Source organism: Hippocampus zosterae, chromosome 18 (assembly GCF_025434085.1).
Source record: "Hippocampus zosterae strain Florida chromosome 18, ASM2543408v3, whole genome shotgun sequence".
Taxonomy (NCBI): domain Eukaryota; kingdom Metazoa; phylum Chordata; class Actinopteri; order Syngnathiformes; family Syngnathidae; genus Hippocampus; species Hippocampus zosterae.
The window spans coordinates 15,021,025-15,041,204 of NC_067468.1; the positions used below are offsets into that span (position 1 = coordinate 15,021,025).

Below are 20,180 nucleotides of genomic sequence, written 5' to 3' on the forward strand. Positions count from 1 at the left end.
CTTTGTCAACATTTGCCGTTGTAATCCAGTTGAGTGGAAATAAGGTGATGTGATGTCACATGATGCCAACCGGAAGGCTTCTACCACGTTGCATCATGCCACCGTCAGGCCACTTCGGTTCACTTCCTCCATCAAGAAATGTTTCCACTTTTTTTTGGGGGGGGGGGGATGACTGATCCTCCTCACTTGTTACTTACTCTTCAGCTCTTCCTCTTTGCCTGCGTTTTCTCACCTTCTGTCCCCAAAGACGAAAAAAAAAAAAGGAAAAAGGAAATGCTTTTTTCCAAAGCTTTGAGTATGCTGGAGAAAAACCATGATGAGGATCTCAATGGCCTCTGGAATTAGATGGATAGAAAAAGTCTGCACACCCCTGTTCAAATGCCAGATTGTAAACCAAAAAATTGTACACAAAAAAAAAAAAAAAAGGAACATTTCTGCGTCTCTATTTAGCTGTACAGGTTATGAGTCAGATTAACCAGACACCCCGCCCCCCCCTCCCCCAGTCTCTCTCTTTCCCTTTTTTTAAAATTCATCACAAAACAATCAAAAAAGCTGTATGCACACTTTTTGTCGCCACTGTACTTGCGAGGAAGTCTCAAGAGCAGTCTGATAAGATACTGGATTTTCTTTTTCTTTTTTTTTTTTTTTCCATCGAAACCGACAAGAAACTTGTGAAAAGCTTTGACACTTGTTGTTTACAGGTGTGTATCAGTGTTAGAAGCTTTCTGCTGACACCACCACGGGAAAACTTGACTGAAAGCAGGGGGTGGAAAACCAAGCAGGGTTGCGGGAGTGGAGGTGGAACTGGTAAACGCCACCAGAAATCTTTTCCCAAAGTAAATAAATTCTTACTGCCTAAATGAGATGACAGTTCAAATGTACTCACAGGCCCAATCACTTTAGAAATAGATCGTATCCACGCAAATATCGACGTCTTTCTCCATAAAACACTGCATGAAGCAACGCATCACAAAGCAGAAAGGTCCAGACGGTAACGATGATTTGCACACAAAAAAAATAGAACAAAATCATCACATTTGTTTTTCCACTGTATCAATTTCATGTTTCGGTTGCAGTGTCGCGCGCAAAAAGCTACATTGGTGACTGATGGGAGACATGGCGAGAGGTTCTTGCGATTGTAAATCTGTCGTACGTTTCTTTGAACACGGATGACCGCAGGAAGTCGTTCCCACGCGGGGGATTCAGCCAGTCACATACACCACGAGAAACAAATAAGACGTGCAAGATTCATACGAGACGGCATGATATGTAATATCGGATATTAATACTGTACACGCTGGGACTTCATTGAGTGTTACAATGAATAACAGCTAATTTGCTAGCGTCATACAGGCTGACATCAAATAAATAGAAAAGGGGGGCGGGGGGGGAAATGCATGGACCACTCCTGACTCCAACTATGACGAAGGAGGAAAAAACAAAAACCGAGCAAATCATTAGGAATGACTAGAAGTTATAAATTACTAAAACAACATGAACATACATCAGAGCGTTAGCCTTGTTTTTCAGCCAATAAATAAATTAGCAGGTGAAGTCATTCATGAGCATCACTGTGGGAGATAAAACACTCATACACACACACACACACACACACACACACACATAAACCTGTAAATCTTCCGATAATTTCTATTTAAAACGGAGCGCTTGCTTTTAAGCCTTCAAATCCGAGCCTCATTCTACATGATTTTGAAAAATAAAACCGAGAGTCCCGATTAGCTTTTTCGCCGTTGGGCTCACCGCCAAAAACCTCGAAGCTCCACGTTGATGCCAATCCCCTTTTAAACCATGAAGCGGTGCTCCTTGCCATCATGCGCCATCAGGATGACATTACGGTTGGAGGTCCAGATAAGGCGGGCCAGCTTCAAGTGGTTCTGGGAGCCGGGAGATGCCGGTTGCACGGGGGGAACCTGGTAGGTCTTAATGCAGCGCAGCTGAGGGGCTGAATTCAACATGCCGATGCTTCCCAGCAGACTGGTGTTCATCTGGATCGGGACAATTCCACGCAACCCCCCACAAAAGAATATTCTTTAGTACTCTTTGTAATCCCTAACATGGAGCTCCACCCATTCCGGGTGGTCATTGATCACTTATTGGCCATTGAATAGAGTCATGTGAAAAAGTAACGGGCGTATCTTGTTCACCTGCCAGAAGGAGATGTGACTGTCAGCGTTGGAGTAGGTTGCCAGGTAACGGCCGTCGGGGGCAAACGACACTGCTGTGATTGGACCCTTATGACCGTGGATATTCTAGGCACAAATGGAGAGAAAGTCACAGTTACGAAAGGTAAATTCTTGTATTCGGAAGAGAGCCACTTGGGCATCGTATACTTAAAGGTATCTCAATCAGTGACTTTATTGAAGCAGTTTGCAAATCATTTCGCCTTCAATTCGCCCGCCGATAAATTCCATTCATTCATTCATTCATTCATTCATCTTCCGAACCGCTTGATCCTCACAAGGGTCGCGGGGGGTGCTGGAGCCTATCCCAGCTGTCTCCGAGCAGTAGGCAGGGGACACCCTGAATCGGTTGCCAGCCAATCGCAGGGCACACAGAAACGAACAAACAGTCGCAATCACACTCACACCTAGGGACAATTTAGAGTGTTCAACCAGCCTGCCACGCATGTTTTTGGAATGTGGGAGGAAACCGGAGCACCCGGAGAAAACCCACGCAGGCCCGGGGAGAACATGCAAACTCCACACAGGGAGGCCGGAGCTGGAATCGAACCCGGTACCTCTGCACTGTGAAGCCGACGTGCTAACCACTGGACTACCGGGCCGCCATAAATTCCATTTTGTGTGAATAAAGATAGGACAAAGAACAAACGGTGGCCCTTGTTGAAAATTTCATTGCGACAAAGCAGAAAATCGCCGGGCTTTTTCTTGACACTAAGTGTTTTGCTTTGAGCGAGATAATTCCATCAGGTGAGGGGCAGCGTGCTGCCATTGGCCGGCAGAACTGGCGAGGCGAAATAACGCTACGCGGCATGGTGGCTAACCAAATAAAGTGTCCCGACAGATGAAAGGTGTGTAACACAATAACGGCCATCGCAGAAATCTCCATCCCGACACGGCCTGCGTCTGGGATTAGAAACAAGCGAGCCACTCGATGAGATTAAGGCACGTCGCCTTGGGCGCCCAAGACCCCCAAATTATCGCCCATATGTGGTTGTAGAGAAGAAAAATGTAATACCGTGGTGAAATGAAAATCTCGCCCTTATATTAGATCCCGGTTGCGTTCGGTGATTTTTTTTTTCCCAGCCTTCCAAGCCAAACTCAGTCTTTTCAAACCCTCTTAATCGCATTTTTCCCCCTCAATTTTTTCGCTTCAGTCTTCGGTTTCCATTGCCGTATTTCAGTCAACATCACCATCCCTCTTTTCCATTCCTTCATCCCCTCAGCGCTTTTATGTGATGTCAAAACAAATGGATGCACAATTCCAGTGGAGAGACAATGTAAGACAAAATGATCACTGCCATCTGCGTGCACCGGGACTTGTACAACCCAGCCGGTTTCCAATAAGAGACAAAAATGAAAACGGGCCACATAAACAGAAGGTCAATAAAAGTCAACAAAAGTCAATAAAAGTCAATAAAAGTCAACAGAAAGTCAATAAAAGTCAATAACTCGTTCGTGCAATTTCTCTTTCTTTGCCCTTAGATGTCAGAGAAGAAGTTGTAACCATGGAAGCATGACAGCATTTTTGCAAGTTTTGGGTGAAGGGAGGGCATTGCCATTTCCATACCTGGCATTTTCCAGTGCGTACATCATAGAGGGCCACCGAACCTTGTCGAGCGCCGACAGCAATGCGGTGACTGCGGTCGCAGTAACCCACCATGTAGAATCTGAAGCGGTTGCCCAATAATGAAACATTGAGAACATGAGAGTGAAACAAATGTTTCGGAGTTTCTTTATTCCCTCGTCACTTACTTGCAAATGGCAGGAAAACACTCTTGCAACCCTTTCTTCTTGACCAGCGATCCTTCGATGCAGTACATGATGATATCCATCACCTTAGGAGACAATCATGTGAGATGGGGAGGAGGAGATGCATGCGATTCTTGTTAATATTGATTACCTCAACGAGCAAGTCTACAACATCTCCAGGCATCTTCTCGATCAGGATGTCAATCACTCTCAATATTTCAGTCTTGGCTCGGGCTAGAGTGGTGGTGTGAACGTTCTGCTGTGACTGAGAGTTGGCCTGGGCTGCGTTGTATCGATGGACCTGCGGAAATAATATCAACGCATTTGTTTTTCGGAAAATATATTTCTATGCCGAGGTGAACACGCATGGCGTCTGGACAATTTCCTTGCGTTGCTATTCGTTTCAATGGGGAAACGGGAGCTTAGTTTATGGTATGTCGGGTTACAAACAGGCATACGCAAGCCACTTAAATTCATTAATCGAGATTCGACTGGAAATACAGCTCTGTCAAAATCTTCAGGCACTACTGAGAATTCATTTGGTCTCACCTCTCTCGCAATGGTGGTGATGAAGGCTGGCGGCCGGGCAGTCGCAATAAGAGAGAGGGCGTGTCGAGCAGAGCGCGCCGAATCTGCCGGTGGGTTGAGCGGCAAACCCATGGTAATGCTGCAGACGAGAGAGGAAGATAACTCCTCTACAATGAAATTGTAAGAGCCGAACAGATTATTTTTCCACCTTCATTCGGACAGCGAAGTTGGGGGAGGGGGGGGGGGGGGATCCTGATCTCTTGGCCGATTATGGATCAAATGGTGGATGTTTGCTGATTTTATTCACCTTTATGTGCGCTAACCATTTACAGCATCTTATTTTTTTTAAGACAATGCCCTTGTGACTTTATGAATAAAAGTTCAAATGAATTCATAATACATTGCACCATGCAATGCGTTCTGGAAACAGAAACGGAACATTTTTTTTTTCCAAACAGTATATTTTTACTTGACTATCGATATTTATGGTGAACAGGGACCAGGCTGGACAGCAAATATTGAAAAAAAAAACGTGTATAAATGACGCCCAGCGAAATGCAGTAGGGCAGGTGAAGCTATTTTTTTATGCCTCATATTTTTTTCAATTAAATCAGACAGTAAGCGAGAGAGTGTGTGTGAGAGAGAGAGAGAGAGAGAGAGAGAGAGAGAGAGAGAGAATGAGAGGGTGAGAGAGTGAGAGATTTACAAATATATGAAGTGAAGAGATTAGCGGGCAGCTTATAATGTCAAGGCTGAGTCAATGGCAGCCATTCACCAGAAAACGGCATAATGGACTCCCACAATGCAACAGGAATCACACACACACACACAAACAGCTGGCCCCTCATTTCTCCAAGCGTATGTGAGTGACAGAGGGGGGGAAAAAAGGCAAAAGGAGGGGGGAGCAAGGCCTTGTTAACAAACGAGTGAGTCAGGGAGGAGAGAAAGAGCGCAAAAGGGAAGCGAGGGAGTCAGAGAAGGGGTGGTGACTTGAACGATTCATCTCCCCTGATTACAGATCACAGCCAGAGATTAAGGTGGGTAATAAGTTCGCCATAAATCAGCCATGCTGAAATGTTTAATTTCATTTAGAGTGTCGGCTGTAATTGGAAACAGTCACAATGTTGATATAAGGCACGAGGTGCAGGGAGCTAATTGAACGGAAAACCAATGAGGTTAATGACCAACATTAAGGACATGTAATGAAATAATCGGAATTATCGTTAGGGCCCACACACGCGCACACACACACACACACACACACACACACACTCACGATGATAAAAGGGGGATATTGATTGTTATGTGTGAGGAAGCCGCTAATAACATCAGTCACATTGTTTGAGTCATTGCAACCAGAAATCAACCCCCCGCTGACTTGACAGGTTAAACGTTTGACTTTCTGAGCAAAGTACAGGCCGGTGGGCGTGAAATTAGAGGGTCGAATAATTTTGGAGCGTAACAACGTGCGCATTTTTTTTTTAATCCTTTAAACAAAAAAACAAAAAAAGCCCAAAACGGCCAACTAAACATGGAGCAGAAGACAGCTGAGCGACCAATTGATTTGTCTCGCATCAATTCAAAAAACATGGCATCAAACTACCCCAATGCAATTTTTTTTTCATAATTTTTAAATGTGACCATGTGCCTTAGGTTTCTCTTTGTGCGTTAGTTTCAAGTTGCTGGTCTTACCAGAGTGTTTTTTTTTTTCCTCATCATTTTCTTTTTTTGGGAGGTGGATAAAGAAATGAACGCAGCAGGTAACGCGGTGGTCTGTCGACAAGTGTTCTGGTATTGAAAATGTCTAAAATGTGTGCGAGTCTTCCACAACGGGGGCTCTTCCCCATTCTGTACAAATTGAAAAAAGGATTATCACTTTCACTCGCAGACTCACACAAGGCGCTCTGCAAGGAGTGTATTGATGACTAGTAGTGTGCAACAGGGACAAAGAGCCTCGCTGCGATTCAGCTGCATGGAAATACTAGCTTCTGTGTGCGCTCGCACTTCCTTTCAGCCCGTTACACATTCAACTCCTCGTATGCTGCCTTCTCTCCTTTTCCTTCATCAACTGCGCCAATGGTGTGAGGAATTAAAGCAGTGCCGCAGAATCCACAAAAAAGCAAGTGGAGGAGTGGATGTCTGTTTATCCACAATCAAATAAATACGTCGGACTGCAAGTTGTGTGCATATTTTTCCTGAGATATTTATTCATTCATTCATTCATCTTCCGAACCGCTTGATCCTCACTAGGGTCGCGGGGGGTGCTGGAGCCCATCCCAGCTGTCTTCGGGCAGTAGGCGGGGGACACCCTGAATCGGTTGCCAGCCAATCGCAGGGCACACAGAGACGAACAACCATTTGCACTCACACTCACACCTAGGGACAATTTAGAGTGTTCAATCAGCCTGCCACGCATGTTTTTGGAATGTGGGAGGAAACCGGAGCACCCGGAAAAAACCCACGCAGGCCCGGGGAGAACATGCAAACTACACAGGGAGGCCGGAGCTGGAATCGAACCCGGTACCTCTGCACTGTGAAGCCGACGTGCTAACCACTGGACTACCGGGCCGCCCCCTGAGATATTCATTTTTTCTTTAATTGCTGTAGGAGGGGGCCAGAGTATCAGAAGAAAAAATGACTTAAACGATACATTGGCTGCTCGTATGATTGACATCCTCTCTACCCAATCATCTCTCGGCACCCACAAAAATCCCGAATCGTACTTTACAGACTTTACACATCTGTTGAGTCGGCATATTTGTACAACAACCGATGAATGCCAGCCTCGGGAAAGGTTTCCTAGAATACACGCGCCTCATTTTAGGAAGCGGTCATTTAACGAAGACGGATGAAGGCCGAAAATGGCCGACATGTCAGTGCAATGCAGACGATGAAACATCACAGTAAATGCCTGCAATCAAATGAAAGTCTCCATCTCCGTTTTTCGTGTCGGCTCCATGTTGCTCAAGTGCTGCGCCGCGTCGGTTGTGCAGCTTTTCACAATATTATGAAGTACGATACCACAACACAAAACAAATTAGAATCAGCGCAATTCAATTCTCCGTATAAATGTAAAGCACTTTGGAGAGCAAAACTGTGTGAAATTCACGGATTAAAAACAGATTTTCCCCAGCTTGGTAAACTCGGAGAACAAATGAATTTGATCCAAAAGTGATCAAGGGAAATTTCAGGAAGGAACTCACTTGGCCAGCTGCTTCTCGGCATCAGCACAGAGTTCCAGCAGCCCCATAAGCACGGCAGACACGTCCATGTACGGCTCCCACACGGTGAAGCCTCGGCCGATCAGATCGATGGCGGTGCGACGGATTGTGCTGTGCGGTGGCAACTTTGGGCTGGGGGGCTGCAGTAGCAGGAAGGTCAGGGCCTTACCTGAGACAGTCAAACACTGAGAATGACTATTTTCGCCAGGGAATCAAATGCGTTGACATCGTATATGACTTCTATTAATAATCGGCATCCGGTTAGCATGTCTCGCTTCACGCGTATGTTTCGGCGGCTGAGAATCCTGCAATAAAATTAACATTTCATAATTGAAAAATGGGAAAAAAAAATGGGGGCGCGAGTCGAAATACAACATGCTCACAGAGGATGAAGCAACTGAGTGAGCTGGGAGGTCATTTCATTGCTGATCTGACATTTGAGCCAGCCTCTGTGGGGACCCGCTGACCATTAAGGTTCCCAAAAAAAATATCCCCCAACCCTCAAAAACGTTGCCCTCCCCCCCCTCCACCCCGCTCGGCTATCTCCCAGGTGACTGACTACCAGTACATCTCGCCCAGAGGAATTCAGAGCCTCGGCAAAACAAGGCAGCTCAAACATCAGAACCTACAACATTCAACAACAAAAAAAAAAGAAATGACATATTTAACGTGAAGAGTTATATATTATACAAGGTCATATTTTGCATTTCTCTCGACATTTTTCTTTTTATGCATCAATCTCATCAATGTATTTGTATTCTTGAAGGCAAATAACAAGGACGTGTTTTCATGGCAGCTACTAACTTGTCTTTTCATACACAATTCAATCAATGTGAAACAATGCAATCAAAACTAATACGCTCGTTACACGACGAGCGATTTTGCGGAACGCCCTTGTCGTGCGTGTGTAAAATATGCAAATGCGCATTTGCCGAGTTAATTGCAACTCCTGCTTCTGACAGCTAATCAATGAGAGCGATTCATTTCACATAAGGCTATAATCAGAGATATATATTTAATATAGCGGCCTGGTAGTCCAGTGGTTAGCACGTCGGCTTCACAGTGCAGAGGTACCGGGTTCGATTCCAGCTCCGGCCTCCCTGTGTGGAGTTTGCATGTTCTCCCCGGGCTTGCGTGGGTTTTCTCCGGGTGCTCCGGTTTCCTCCCACATTCCAAAAACATGCATGGCAGGCTGATTGGACGCTCTAAATTGTCCCTGGGTGTGAGTGTGGGTGTGGATTGTTGTTCGTCTCTGTGTGCCCTGCGATTGGCTGGCAACTGATTCAGGGTGTCCCCTGCCTAATGCCCGAAGACGGCTGGGATAGGCTCCAGCACCCCCCGCGACCCTAGTGAGGATCACGTGGTTCGGAAAATGGATGGATATATTTAATATATACACTGGATGGGTGACTGCGTGGGAGGCCTTTGGGGGAGGAGTGTGATGTGGAGGTCATGGGGTAGAAGATCACTGGTCAAAATCAAACCTCTCATGTGAATATGTATGCACATTCTCTTCTCAAACGAAGAAACCCCCCCCCCCCCCCCCAAAAAAAAACCTACAACACGTGTCAAGATGTCAAGATGCGATTGATGAAGTTGGAGATTGTGGGCGGGTCCATTTTGTGTAAGTGCGTGTACTTTTTACTTGTTGAAAGTTTGAGCCAAATTCGACTTTGTAACCTTTTTTTGGTGTGTGTTTATAGACAATTCAAGATGGCTGCAGACTCCACTGCAGCTTTTCTCCGAACGTCAGTGAAGAAAAAGTGAGAGTAGTCTCTCCACCGAGGTCCATTCCTCTTGGTGGACATCTTTATTTAAAGGAAGGCTCTAGATTCAAATGACTCGATATCTATTGACAAAGCATCAGTCGGCCATAATGGGCTGTTCGTTAGAGTAGTAAACATGTCACATTAACACCCGCCGGGTAATTAGAGCAGGACTTTGGTCGGAGGGAGCGGACAAAGGGAAGAAGGAAGGAGTGAAGGTGGAAGAGAGCGTGAAACGGCAACAGATTGGTACATTTTAATTTATTGGGCCAACACGCTTGTTACTTTTTTTCCCCCGCCGCCGCCGTTCCCGTTTCCGTCTGCTACTGTCGTGAAGGCAAATCAATGTTAAGGACTGAGCGGATAAAAGGCTCGATCAGAGTGACTGCAAAGAGTGAAGGTCTTGTCTCACGATTCATGCATAAAGCCTCATTGTCAAACGTTTCCGAGCGTATACAAGAATGACGTGTTTGAAGTGATCGGAGGAGTAGACCGGATGAGTTCAAATTGAATTTCGTGTTTGTGCAACAATATCGCAAATAATGTGAAATTTTCTCATGGCATTTTGTAAATAGTTTTTTTGTCCGCAGTGCTGTACACAAGAAACCCAACAATAATAAAAGAAAAGGAAAAAAAAAAACAAACTCAACTTCAAATCAGCTCTAATGAATGTTTCAAAATGCCAGCATTCATGATGAATGGACCCCTGCGGGGGACTTGCAGTATTTTGACATTTACGACGCAGATAATTGTCCGGAGAGAGGCGGCCCGGTAGTCCAGTGGTTAGCACGTGGGCTTCACAGTGCAGAGGTACCGGGTTCGATTCCAGCTCCGGCCTCCCTGTGTGGAGTTTGCATGTTCTCCCCGGGCCTGCGTGGGTTTTCTGCGGGTGCTCCGGTTTCCTCCCACATTCCAAAAACATGCGTGGCAGGCTGATTGAACACTTTAAATTGTCCCTAGGTGTGAGTGCGAATGGTTGTTCGTTTCTGTGTGACCTGCGATTGGCTGGCAACCGATTCAGGGTGTCCCCCGCCTACTGCCCGGAGACGGCTGGGATGGGCTCCAGCACCCCCCGCGACCCTAGTGAGGATCAAGCGGTACGGAAGATGAATGAATGAATGAATGAATGAATGAATGAATAATTGTCCGGAGAGAGAGCACGACGGACAGTTTGTCTCTTTCACCCCCCCGTCCAACCCTTCCTTTGTCATCATCTGTCCGTCATTCCTTCCAGCCCAGGCTCAATTCCCCAATCCCCCCCCCCCCTCCCATCCTCTACACTCTCGGCACATGAAAACATAAATCCATACGCTGCCATATGACGATTACTGTCGCCACCTTCTCTCCGGGTAGACGGCTCTCATTTATCACGCACGCGCAGCACTGTATGCCAACACCAATCCATCTTTCAATTTCATGACAGAGACAGGTGACGTTACGAGACGCGGTGGACGCAGAGAGAAATACAATTGACTGGATGGGAAGAGGCCGTAGGACGGACTGATCGAATGAGCCCAAAACCACCGAGGAGACCAACCGGAATGAAAATGTAGAAACAATATTTGACCGTCACGCCTAAGCGGATTCCTCCGGTTGCCGACTTTCTTTCTTTCTCAACCTAAGGAAGACGAGTCGACCAAAACAATGGAACCAGAGTCGCAGTTAAAAGACCGCGTCATAGCGAAAAGCTCAGTATAGTACCGATGTATGAGATTTTTAGGGGGGGGGGGGGCTGGAGACCATTCAGGTGAGCTACACCTCGTGTGTTCAACTCACCGTGGATTAATAAGCCTATCAGTGAGCAGACAGGCACCGTCTCCGGGTGGATGCCCCCAGAGACAACCAATCAGAGCTCAGGAGAAGCAGAACGGAAGAGCGGCTCTGCTTAGCGCGGGTTTGATGCCCGCTGAGGCTCAAGTGCTGTCGGTCGGCTCCGTGTGGCACAGGCTCCGATCAATCAGAGAATTGGTGTGTGTGTGTGTGTGTGTGTTGGATTTCGCGGCAAGCTCTTTAAAGAGTCAAGCTTGGCAGATTAAAATCAATCTCAACTCTCCCCCCTCACCTTTAATCCATCTGTGATTTTTTTTTTTTTTTTTTTACCCCCATGACCGTGATTGTATTGTACCAAAGGAGATGCTCAAAGTTCAACCTGCCTCACGACACGGATTGCGGTACAATGTTGTGGTACGGTATGAAACAATGATGCACTTAACCCTGAAATTAGGTTTAGAAGTGTCCAGGTTCTGCAAAATGTCAGCAGAAGAAGCAATCAGCCGTTTAGACGTGTCTACTGCTGTCTCACTGTATCGCTGCACAATTTATCACTGAAACGAGGTTCAGCGCAGCAGCTCACATCGTTTTTCCAACTTGATAAAAAAATCCCTCCAAACAGCAGCTAAACTTGCAATTGATAAATCCAACAGCTCTATGAAAACAGTCACGTTCAAAGAGGGAGAAGGCATAATTTTGCAACGGTTCATCCTGACACTAATAACGTTTGTGCTCTCGGTGACTTACATGTGTGTCGAGCCAGGGAATAGTTTGAAGAACCGCCACTCGTTGGTCCAAAGCCTTCGGGCACCTGGCCGCCGGTCCGAGTACGTGCGGCACCTTTTGGAGGTTCAATCTCAGCCCCAAACTCCGCCCCGATGACGCCCAGCAACACGATGGCGGTGGCCTGTTTGCGGCGCTCCTCGTACGAATTGGAGATTTTCTTGGCATTCGGCGGAAGGTTCGAGAGGCAGCCTTGCACACACAGACAAAGAGAATTGTTGGATGCGTTGCTTTCAATCGATTTCATCCTTCTCGCTATGAAATGTGTTCAAAATAACGCCTCGCCATGAAGCTGATAGCAACAAAAGGCAGACGGTGCTTCTATTGTCGGGGCTTGGCCGTTATTTACACCCAAACAAATGCGGGCATACATCTTTATTGTTCAACTGAAAGCCTCTTGGGCGGCCCGGTAGTCCAGTGGTTAGCACGTCGGCTTCACAGTGCAGAGTGCAGAGATACCGGGTTCGATTCCAGCTCCGGCCTCCCGGTGTGGAGTTTGCATGTTCTCCCCGGGCCTGTGTGGGTTTTCTCGGGGTGCTCCGGTTTCCTCCCACATTCCAAAAATATGCATGGCAGGCTGATTGAACACTCTAAATTGTCCCTAGGTGTGAGTGTGGGCGTGGATTGTTGTTCGTTTCTGTGTGCCCTGCGATTGGCTGGCGACCGGTTCAGGGTGTCCCCCGCCTACTGCCCGGAGACGGCTGGGATGGGCTCCAGCACCCCCCGCGACCCTAGTGAGGATCAAGCGGTACGGAAGATGAATGAATGAATGAATGAATGAAAGCCTCTTGTTACAGTGCAGACATACACAGCCACTCGAAGAGTCTCTCTGCTTTTTGGACACGTGCGATAGGACACACTTCTTGCCAATTCTGCCGATTTAAGTGTTAAAAAGAAGCTGGTGTGTATGTGTGTACAATACATAACGGAACCTGCGCTGCGGGGAACTTTGGCAGCAGACTCGTGAAAATTCCGTGTGTGGCAAAATCACACGTGGTTAAATCCTTATACACGTGGTTAAAAAAAGCACACAAGCCCAATAAGGGCAACGTATAAATTGTGTGCACGCGTTTGTGTGTAGGTGTGTGCGAGCAAGAGAAAAGAGAGGATGCAATTTCCTATTACCATCAAGCCGTCAGATTTTTATTTCTGTTTTTCTTTGGGTGAGTGAGCAAATCACTCTGACTGATTTATATGGCAGGGAACAAAGCGCCTGCTGACCACACCCACCCACACTCCACCCTCCTTCCCACACTTGCAGGAGGACGTTGTAAGATGAACATACAAAAGAGAGAGAGAGGGAGCCACTGCGCCGTCTTGCCGTTGGCCTTCCGAGATTTGTTATTGCAACCTGATTCTGGTCATTATTTAACATGACTCCTAAGTCAGAATCATATTATGAATTTCTAAAGGCTCTGCAATTACTCATGATATACAGTAGCTTATACATATTTTTTTTCTAACTGGGGGGAAAAAAACATACACTTTTACAGCACATCAGATTTAATTTCCAGAGTTGAGCCGAAAGCAGCCTCCTGTCTTTATGAAAATAAAGCATTTTACATTGCAGACATAAGATACGAAAGATTGGAAACAAAAAAATGGAGTCCGAGGATCATGACAAATATCCTGCAGTGCAGCCCTGAAGCAACAATCACTTACGATTGGTCACAGGGGAGTCTATCACGCCCAAATCTCGCAAGCCAGCAAAGGCAACCATATTATTGGCGATACATATAATACGAAGCATCATATTTCATTTTTTTGACACAGCTTCTGTAATATTTATATACTGTATTGATGTTGACGGTTGAAGTATGGATATAAACACACATTTGATTTGGATGGAGGTACAACTGTGACTTGTGCAAAAAAAAAGATCTATGCGTTGGATGGATGATGAATCCATCGTGGCTCCTGGGATTATTAAAAAGAAAATGGGTTATGAATCGAAAAGCTAATGTCATATGTCAAATGTTCATCTGCTGTTAAGTTGAAACAAATGCTGCACACAATGTTGGTCAACCATTTTTATGTGGACCATGTTGACAGGGTAATTATGAGAAGTTGACCTTAATTACAAGCCAGTATATTCATCTAAATGTCGGGGGGGGGGGGGGGGACGGGACATTTCACAATATTACGGGTTTAAGACAGAAAAAAGATAAACACCAAGAGGTCAAAATAAGAAAGATTTTAAAGAAATGAAAATGGCCATCTCAGGGCTGTTCCCCATCAGTTCACATGGGTGAGTCCGAGGTTTGTAAGTTACTCCATTTTTCAGCCCCTCAAAGCCCCCTTCCCCCATATTTTCATACTATATCCTGGTGCTCTTTATAATGAGATTGCCAAAAGGCCAGCTGTCATTTGGAAGAAGGCCCAGCGGCTGGCTCTGATAAATGGATTAGAGATGGCATCCGTTCCCTGGGCCAGAATGGGCCAGTAGATAACAGAATTATAGATGGACTTCCAACCAAAATCACACAAAAAAGTTACAATTTATAGAAAGGCAAAAGAAAAAAAAAAGTGATGGTAGTGTGAGAAAAACGTTTAAATAGGCGTATCTTTCAAGATAATGTACATGAGTGAAGAAGACATGACTTAACCAGCAGTGTGGTTTGATTAAACTTATGCGAGTCAGAGTTCCCGCGCTTAAAAAAAAAAAAAAAAAAAAAGTACGGATGGATGGATCAATGAGACTCCAAACTTTCAACTTTACAGTTGGGCCATTGGTAGCCATTTTTGATCATGTAAAAGCTTTTTAAAATTTTTTTTATTAAAGACTGGCAGGTGCTCTGAACTTTCTAGGTGGAATGAGATGTCTGCAGACAGTTGTTGGCTGAATCTCATCCTACCTGCGGTCTCTCGGCCCGTGCGGACAGAATGATTGATTTTTGAAGGCCATCGATCCCCTTCCTTCACGACCGAAAGATCTATTATAATGACATTGTATCTAAATCTTATTTGTTGGTCAACCTGCTCCCAAACGTAACCCAATAAAGTAAAGAGGGGCACGAGCAAACTCTCCTCTCCCCTTGCCTACGTTTGGCTAAATCGTCGACGGATTGGAATGAAGGTGGAGGGGGCGGGGGGGGGGAGCTATCTGGCTAAATAACATTATCCTTAAGAAAATGATTTAATCTAAAAATATCTTTTAAAGGTCAGACGGACAGAGAATAATGAGCGAGACAGGGCTAGGAATTGATTGATGGATGGACGGACGGACGGAGGGAAATTCAGGAAAGGCCGGCACGAGTAGTCGAAGCGGCTTAAGAGTGGGAAACATTTTTGGGGCTAAACTTCAGACTTTTTATTCATAGTTTGGCTGGTCCTATACTTAGGATGCAACATATTAGTCAACATCGCGGGTTCCGAGCTGTGCGTAGAGCCCATGACAACTGAGATCTTGGAAACACTGGGAGAGACAAAGCCCTCAACTTCAATAAGATGAGATAAGATAAGATAAGATATCCTTTATTTGTCCCACAATGGGGAAATTTACAGCAATAAGATGAATGCTCAAGTAGGGGGAATGAAAAATATTGTCGTAATGTTGCGCATACTGTACCTGGGGTCAGAAAATTTGAAAAATAATAATTGATGGACATATGACAATAAACGCTAAAACCTTTTTTGGGGAACTCATGCAAATAAGCGTATCAACCTGCAATCCTGCAGCGTGGCTTTGCATCTATTGGTAATCAATAGGAGGCTGGTAAAACTTGATCACTCGGGACCGAGGGAAGGGGATCAATATCAGCAGGAAACTGATGTGAGAACGAAAGCATGTAGACAGAGTAGACCGTGGAAAAGTACAATGGAGGAAGAATTCCTTTCAACGCGAGTGTGCTTGCGCCGTGGAATTCTGTGGTGGTCAAGGATGCACTCCGTCCTTAAAGTGAATGTCAGGGGACATGGAAGCTTGAGAAATAATTGAAAACACAATTAAGACGATAAAGGAAAAAAAACAATTGGAAATCCTAAAGTGGTTATTGCCCTTCGACCCTGTCTAAGTCGGTCTAAAGGTTAAATGCATTTTATTGTCTTCGGACTGACAGACAAGAATCTGCGCTCGTGAGAAAGCTCAAGGATGATGGGGAAGAGGCGGATCGGACGCTGCGTTGGATTGTGGCGCGATGTGTTTTTTTTAAGAATCTCTTTAGCCTTTTATAATTTGTCCGAGAAGTATAATTGAAGCGATTCCCTGATTCAAGAAATCCATCCGCGTCATAAATCCAGATTTATCATCGTTAAACTTACGGCTTTGCCGATCCAAGCCACATTTTAATATCACATCAAGACACCCCAAGAAAATACAAATGCACTTTTGAAAAAAATTACAAACCTCCGTGGCCCTATACCACAAAGTTATTGCCCCAATCATATTTTTATTATTATTACTAATCATCTTAAATTTACGCCGCACCTTTGCAGGTGTCCCTCAATGTGTAAAAAAAACTGCGCAAACTCAATCATCGGAAACAATCAAGAAGGTTTAGAGTCACCACCGCGAACATTCATCTCTGCGCAGATTCAATCTGTGTCGAAGAGAAATGTGAGCTGACCCAAACAACCTCCAGGCACAGATATTAGATTAGCAGGGGAGGCTAGCGTTTCGGCTAACCGAATCACAACTGGGCTAATGACACTGAGAGGTGAGGGTCAGCCTGACCTTTCACCTCTGACCTCTATCTGCGCCGCCGCAAACGCCGGGGTTGAGAGATGGAAACGGGAAAACCAAAAGTTGAATTCAGAAAAGAAAAGGCAACATTTTTTCAGTCATGTTCCTTGTTTAGCGTGCGGAAGAATTAATGGGTTCTTGTCATGTACACAGAATGCCTCCTAAAACTAGTAAATATAATTACATAATACTGGTCTGTGCGTTTGTGTATGAGGGGGGTGGGGCATCCCGCATAGGATTCTCCCTGTCCCTGTTTTGGTGGATACTTGTATGATTTTAAAGATTTAATGCTGCACAGAAAATGAAAAATACTGCTGTCAATAGAGGGCAAAAAATATATAAACATGGCCAGTGTGAAATGACAAATTCTTAGCTACGTATAGAATATTGATTGTTCTGGGAGAAGGATGGGGAGGAAAGTAGGAAGGAAGGGAGCTGGGAGGCTAAAGGTGTCAAATTATTTTTTAAAAATAAGTTAATAAGGTTGGATGTATGACATTATAAGCGTCGGCAAAAAATATTTAAACGTCATAAGACAACTGGACATTTGTGTAAAGTTACATGTGTTGAAATTTAAAAGTGAATAATCAGCAATTGGAATACCTGCAGTAATGTCATCATCAGTGACGTCCATTTCCTCCTCGGGAGCCTTGGCCTCAATTGGTTGCGCTTCAGGAGGTGGCGGAGCCGCAGTCGAGGGTTCGGTGGATGCGCCGGCTAAAAGATAGAAGCACACTTAATTAAAATGCACGGGTCCGAACTTTCACGGGGTTTGCGTAGCCGTTAGTGTTCTCATCACAACAAGTTTCACATTGATTCCGATTTTCCCGGTGAAGTAGCTAATAAAGGTTTATTGGACCTCTCCGTTATCAGGGGAATTAATAGAAACACACACCTGTTCCAACAAACAGGATACACTTAGTGCCTTCGTTAAAGCCTTATCGCTCCATTGCCAATTAACAGTGCTTTTCATTAGCCAGGCCTAATGAATGATTATTCCCTAATGAATGGAGTGACAAAAGGTAATTGAACCGATGCTGGGCTAATCTCTGGTTAAACAGATTCATTAAAGAAATCCACATGGGCACTCGAAACACTGCGTGCTGGAAAACACTCATCGTTCCTCTCTGTGTTCATTTGAGCAGAATGACACAAACGCAACATCTAATGAGAAATCATTAGAAAAATTATACAGCAAAATTGTGTTATCTCGCCCCAATTGAAAACAACACATTCAAAGTGAGCACAAGAGACAAGGCCTGTAACAACATTACAATAGCACCGGGTTGTGAGGAAGAACTATTTCATTATTGGGATTTCATGTGCTGGACAAACAGAAAGTCTTGCAAAATTGTGAAATTGAAGGAAAATGATGTTGTTGTTGTTTTTAATGTTTCGGTCAATCTGTAAAATGTCTCCGCATTGGCCTACTACTGCAGCACAAGAGTGACTGCGACTGGTCCTAAGGTAAGTGATGTTCTGATAATTTTTAAAAACGGCACTTATTGGGGGTCTACGAAAAGAAATTCAGCTGCCGTTGTATTTTTCGGCAAGAGAGAATTTAATCCATCTGATATACAGACCCGCTTGCCACTGGGACTTCCACACCATTGCTTTTCACATCGTTACAAAACGCATCCAACCAGGCCTGTGATCTATAAGTCAGCTGCTGGAGAATGAAAGAGTTGAACCCCGCTGCGGGAGAAAGAAGAGGTGGGGTGGGGTGGGCATTGTAGAATGGAGGACTGAAGGTGGGTGGGTGGGGGGGGGGGGGGGTTAGGATGGATGGGGAAGGGAGAGGGAAAAGAAGGTATTCCTGCCTGCTCCAAGGTCAAGCTTGTCATGTCAGCCATGACACATAGCTCCCAGCATGCCTTGTTAACCTCCCGCACCTTTTCCTCCTACTCCATTGTGTCTGTTGCTCTCTCTTCCTCGATTCAAAACACATACTTCCTCTTTTCTGTAAAATCATAGCGGGCCGATTCCACTTTAGTCTGGCAATCGGGGCTATTTGGTGATCTGCGTTCATTTTATTGATACCGTGACTCCTAGAACTACTGAACTTCATAGCAACACAAGGAGGACAAAAGGATAAACAGCAAAAGCAGCAGGTGAAGAAAATCGGGGGACAGATGCGAAATATCGCAACAGAAAACGGCATGGTGGTTACTATTCGGTGATCAAAGAAACAGCTGGCACACACAGTGAGTTCAAAGGGCCCAATTGCATGTGTGCATGAGCGTGGAGCTGTGAAGAATGGAGGCGATTTTGCGTAACGTGTTCGTTAAGGTTGACGATGGGACTTTGTCATCGTTTTTTGATTTGAATAAGCTCGGTTGTAGAGTTAGCTGATGGTATCCATCTATGTTCTCTCTGGTGGCGTCCTGCACGCAACTTCGGATCACCAGAGCGCACCCACGCCCAAATTATCATGGTGAAATCATTCCCACGAAATGATGGCACTAAATGATCGGTGTTTTTGCCAACATATTTTTACATTTTGGCATGAAACGAGTTAATGAAGTGAGCGGGATGACTGGTGGTTATTTGAGGTTAACTACTTGCCCTGCGCCACCTCTCCTGGGCTTCCATTCCGTATTCTGCCAGAAGCCATCCACTTCGAAGGTTAAACTGCAAGGTTTAAATGTAATTCTTTGTAGCATGGGTTCACAGATACCTCCACACCAAGAAAAACAACCCAAATAATGGATTCCTCATGTCATAGTGAAAAAAAAGATATATTTTCAGGTCAAAAATGAGTCGCAGAGATTAGCGATAAAAGTAGACGGCTACTTGCATTGCATCATCATGACTTGATTTTCTCACGACAGCCCTGATTTTCAGGACCAGAATAACCCACTTTTTAAATTTTTTTTGTCAGTCAGTCTTGTTGTGCTGTGCATAGATCAAATTCAATGACCCTATGACCTCACTCTATCTTGCCTTCGGTGTTCCCTCCCCCATCTGTCCTCCCTCTTCCCCTGGGGTCACCCGTCCATCACTTCCCTACCTCCCCCGCCTGCGGTACGGCAGTGGTAACACAACACTGACCGGTACCCATTTCCATGGCAACTCTTCCCCAGAGGAACCCCCCCCCCCCCCTCCTCCCATCCAGCATCCTCAGCAACTACAAGGCAACCCCTGGAAAAATACACACATACATACAGGCATAGTATTTTAGAAGAGTGTTTCTCATAAAAAAAAAAGGTGGAGATCAACCCATCATAAGATCTAACTATAGACAGAAAGGGGGAGGGAGATTGGGGGGGGGGATGCATGGGAAAGCAGAGAAAACGAAACAGCTGGATGGATGGCGAGAGTGAGACAAAGGCAATGTGATGCTGTTGGCCTACAGATGCAGTGCGCACCATTAAAAGTCAAACGAATCATAAAAAAAAGACCAAGCAGTCTTAAGAAAATTGGAAAAAGTTGCCCTCACCATGTCACTAAATTGTTTGTTCACTTAATAGATGCATTCGTC

At 45.2% G+C, this 20,180-nt stretch overlaps 1 protein-coding gene across 3 annotated transcripts in view; it reads right to left on the bottom strand.

Moving 5' to 3' along the window:
- Positions 1 to 582: 582 nt before the first annotated feature.
- The window catches only part of LOC127591162 (WD repeat-containing protein 7), a 34,525-nt gene continuing 14,927 nt past the window's right edge, over positions 583 to 20,180 (bottom strand). For all 3 annotated transcript variants that reach the window (XM_052050988.1, XM_052050986.1, XM_052050987.1), the window contains 9 exons: positions 17,303 to 17,416; positions 11,983 to 12,210; positions 7,682 to 7,868; positions 4,500 to 4,617; positions 4,102 to 4,251; positions 3,954 to 4,036; positions 3,769 to 3,868; positions 2,166 to 2,270; positions 583 to 2,006 (listed from right to left, as the gene is read on the bottom strand). In XM_052050988.1, coding sequence (XP_051906948.1) covers positions 1,803 to 2,006; positions 2,166 to 2,270; positions 3,769 to 3,868; positions 3,954 to 4,036; positions 4,102 to 4,251; positions 4,500 to 4,617; positions 7,682 to 7,868; positions 11,983 to 12,210; positions 17,303 to 17,416 — 1,289 coding nt within the window. In that variant the 3' untranslated portion in view covers positions 583 to 1,802. The remainder of the gene's footprint in view (positions 2,007 to 2,165; positions 2,271 to 3,768; positions 3,869 to 3,953; positions 4,037 to 4,101; positions 4,252 to 4,499; positions 4,618 to 7,681; positions 7,869 to 11,982; positions 12,211 to 17,302; positions 17,417 to 20,180) is intronic.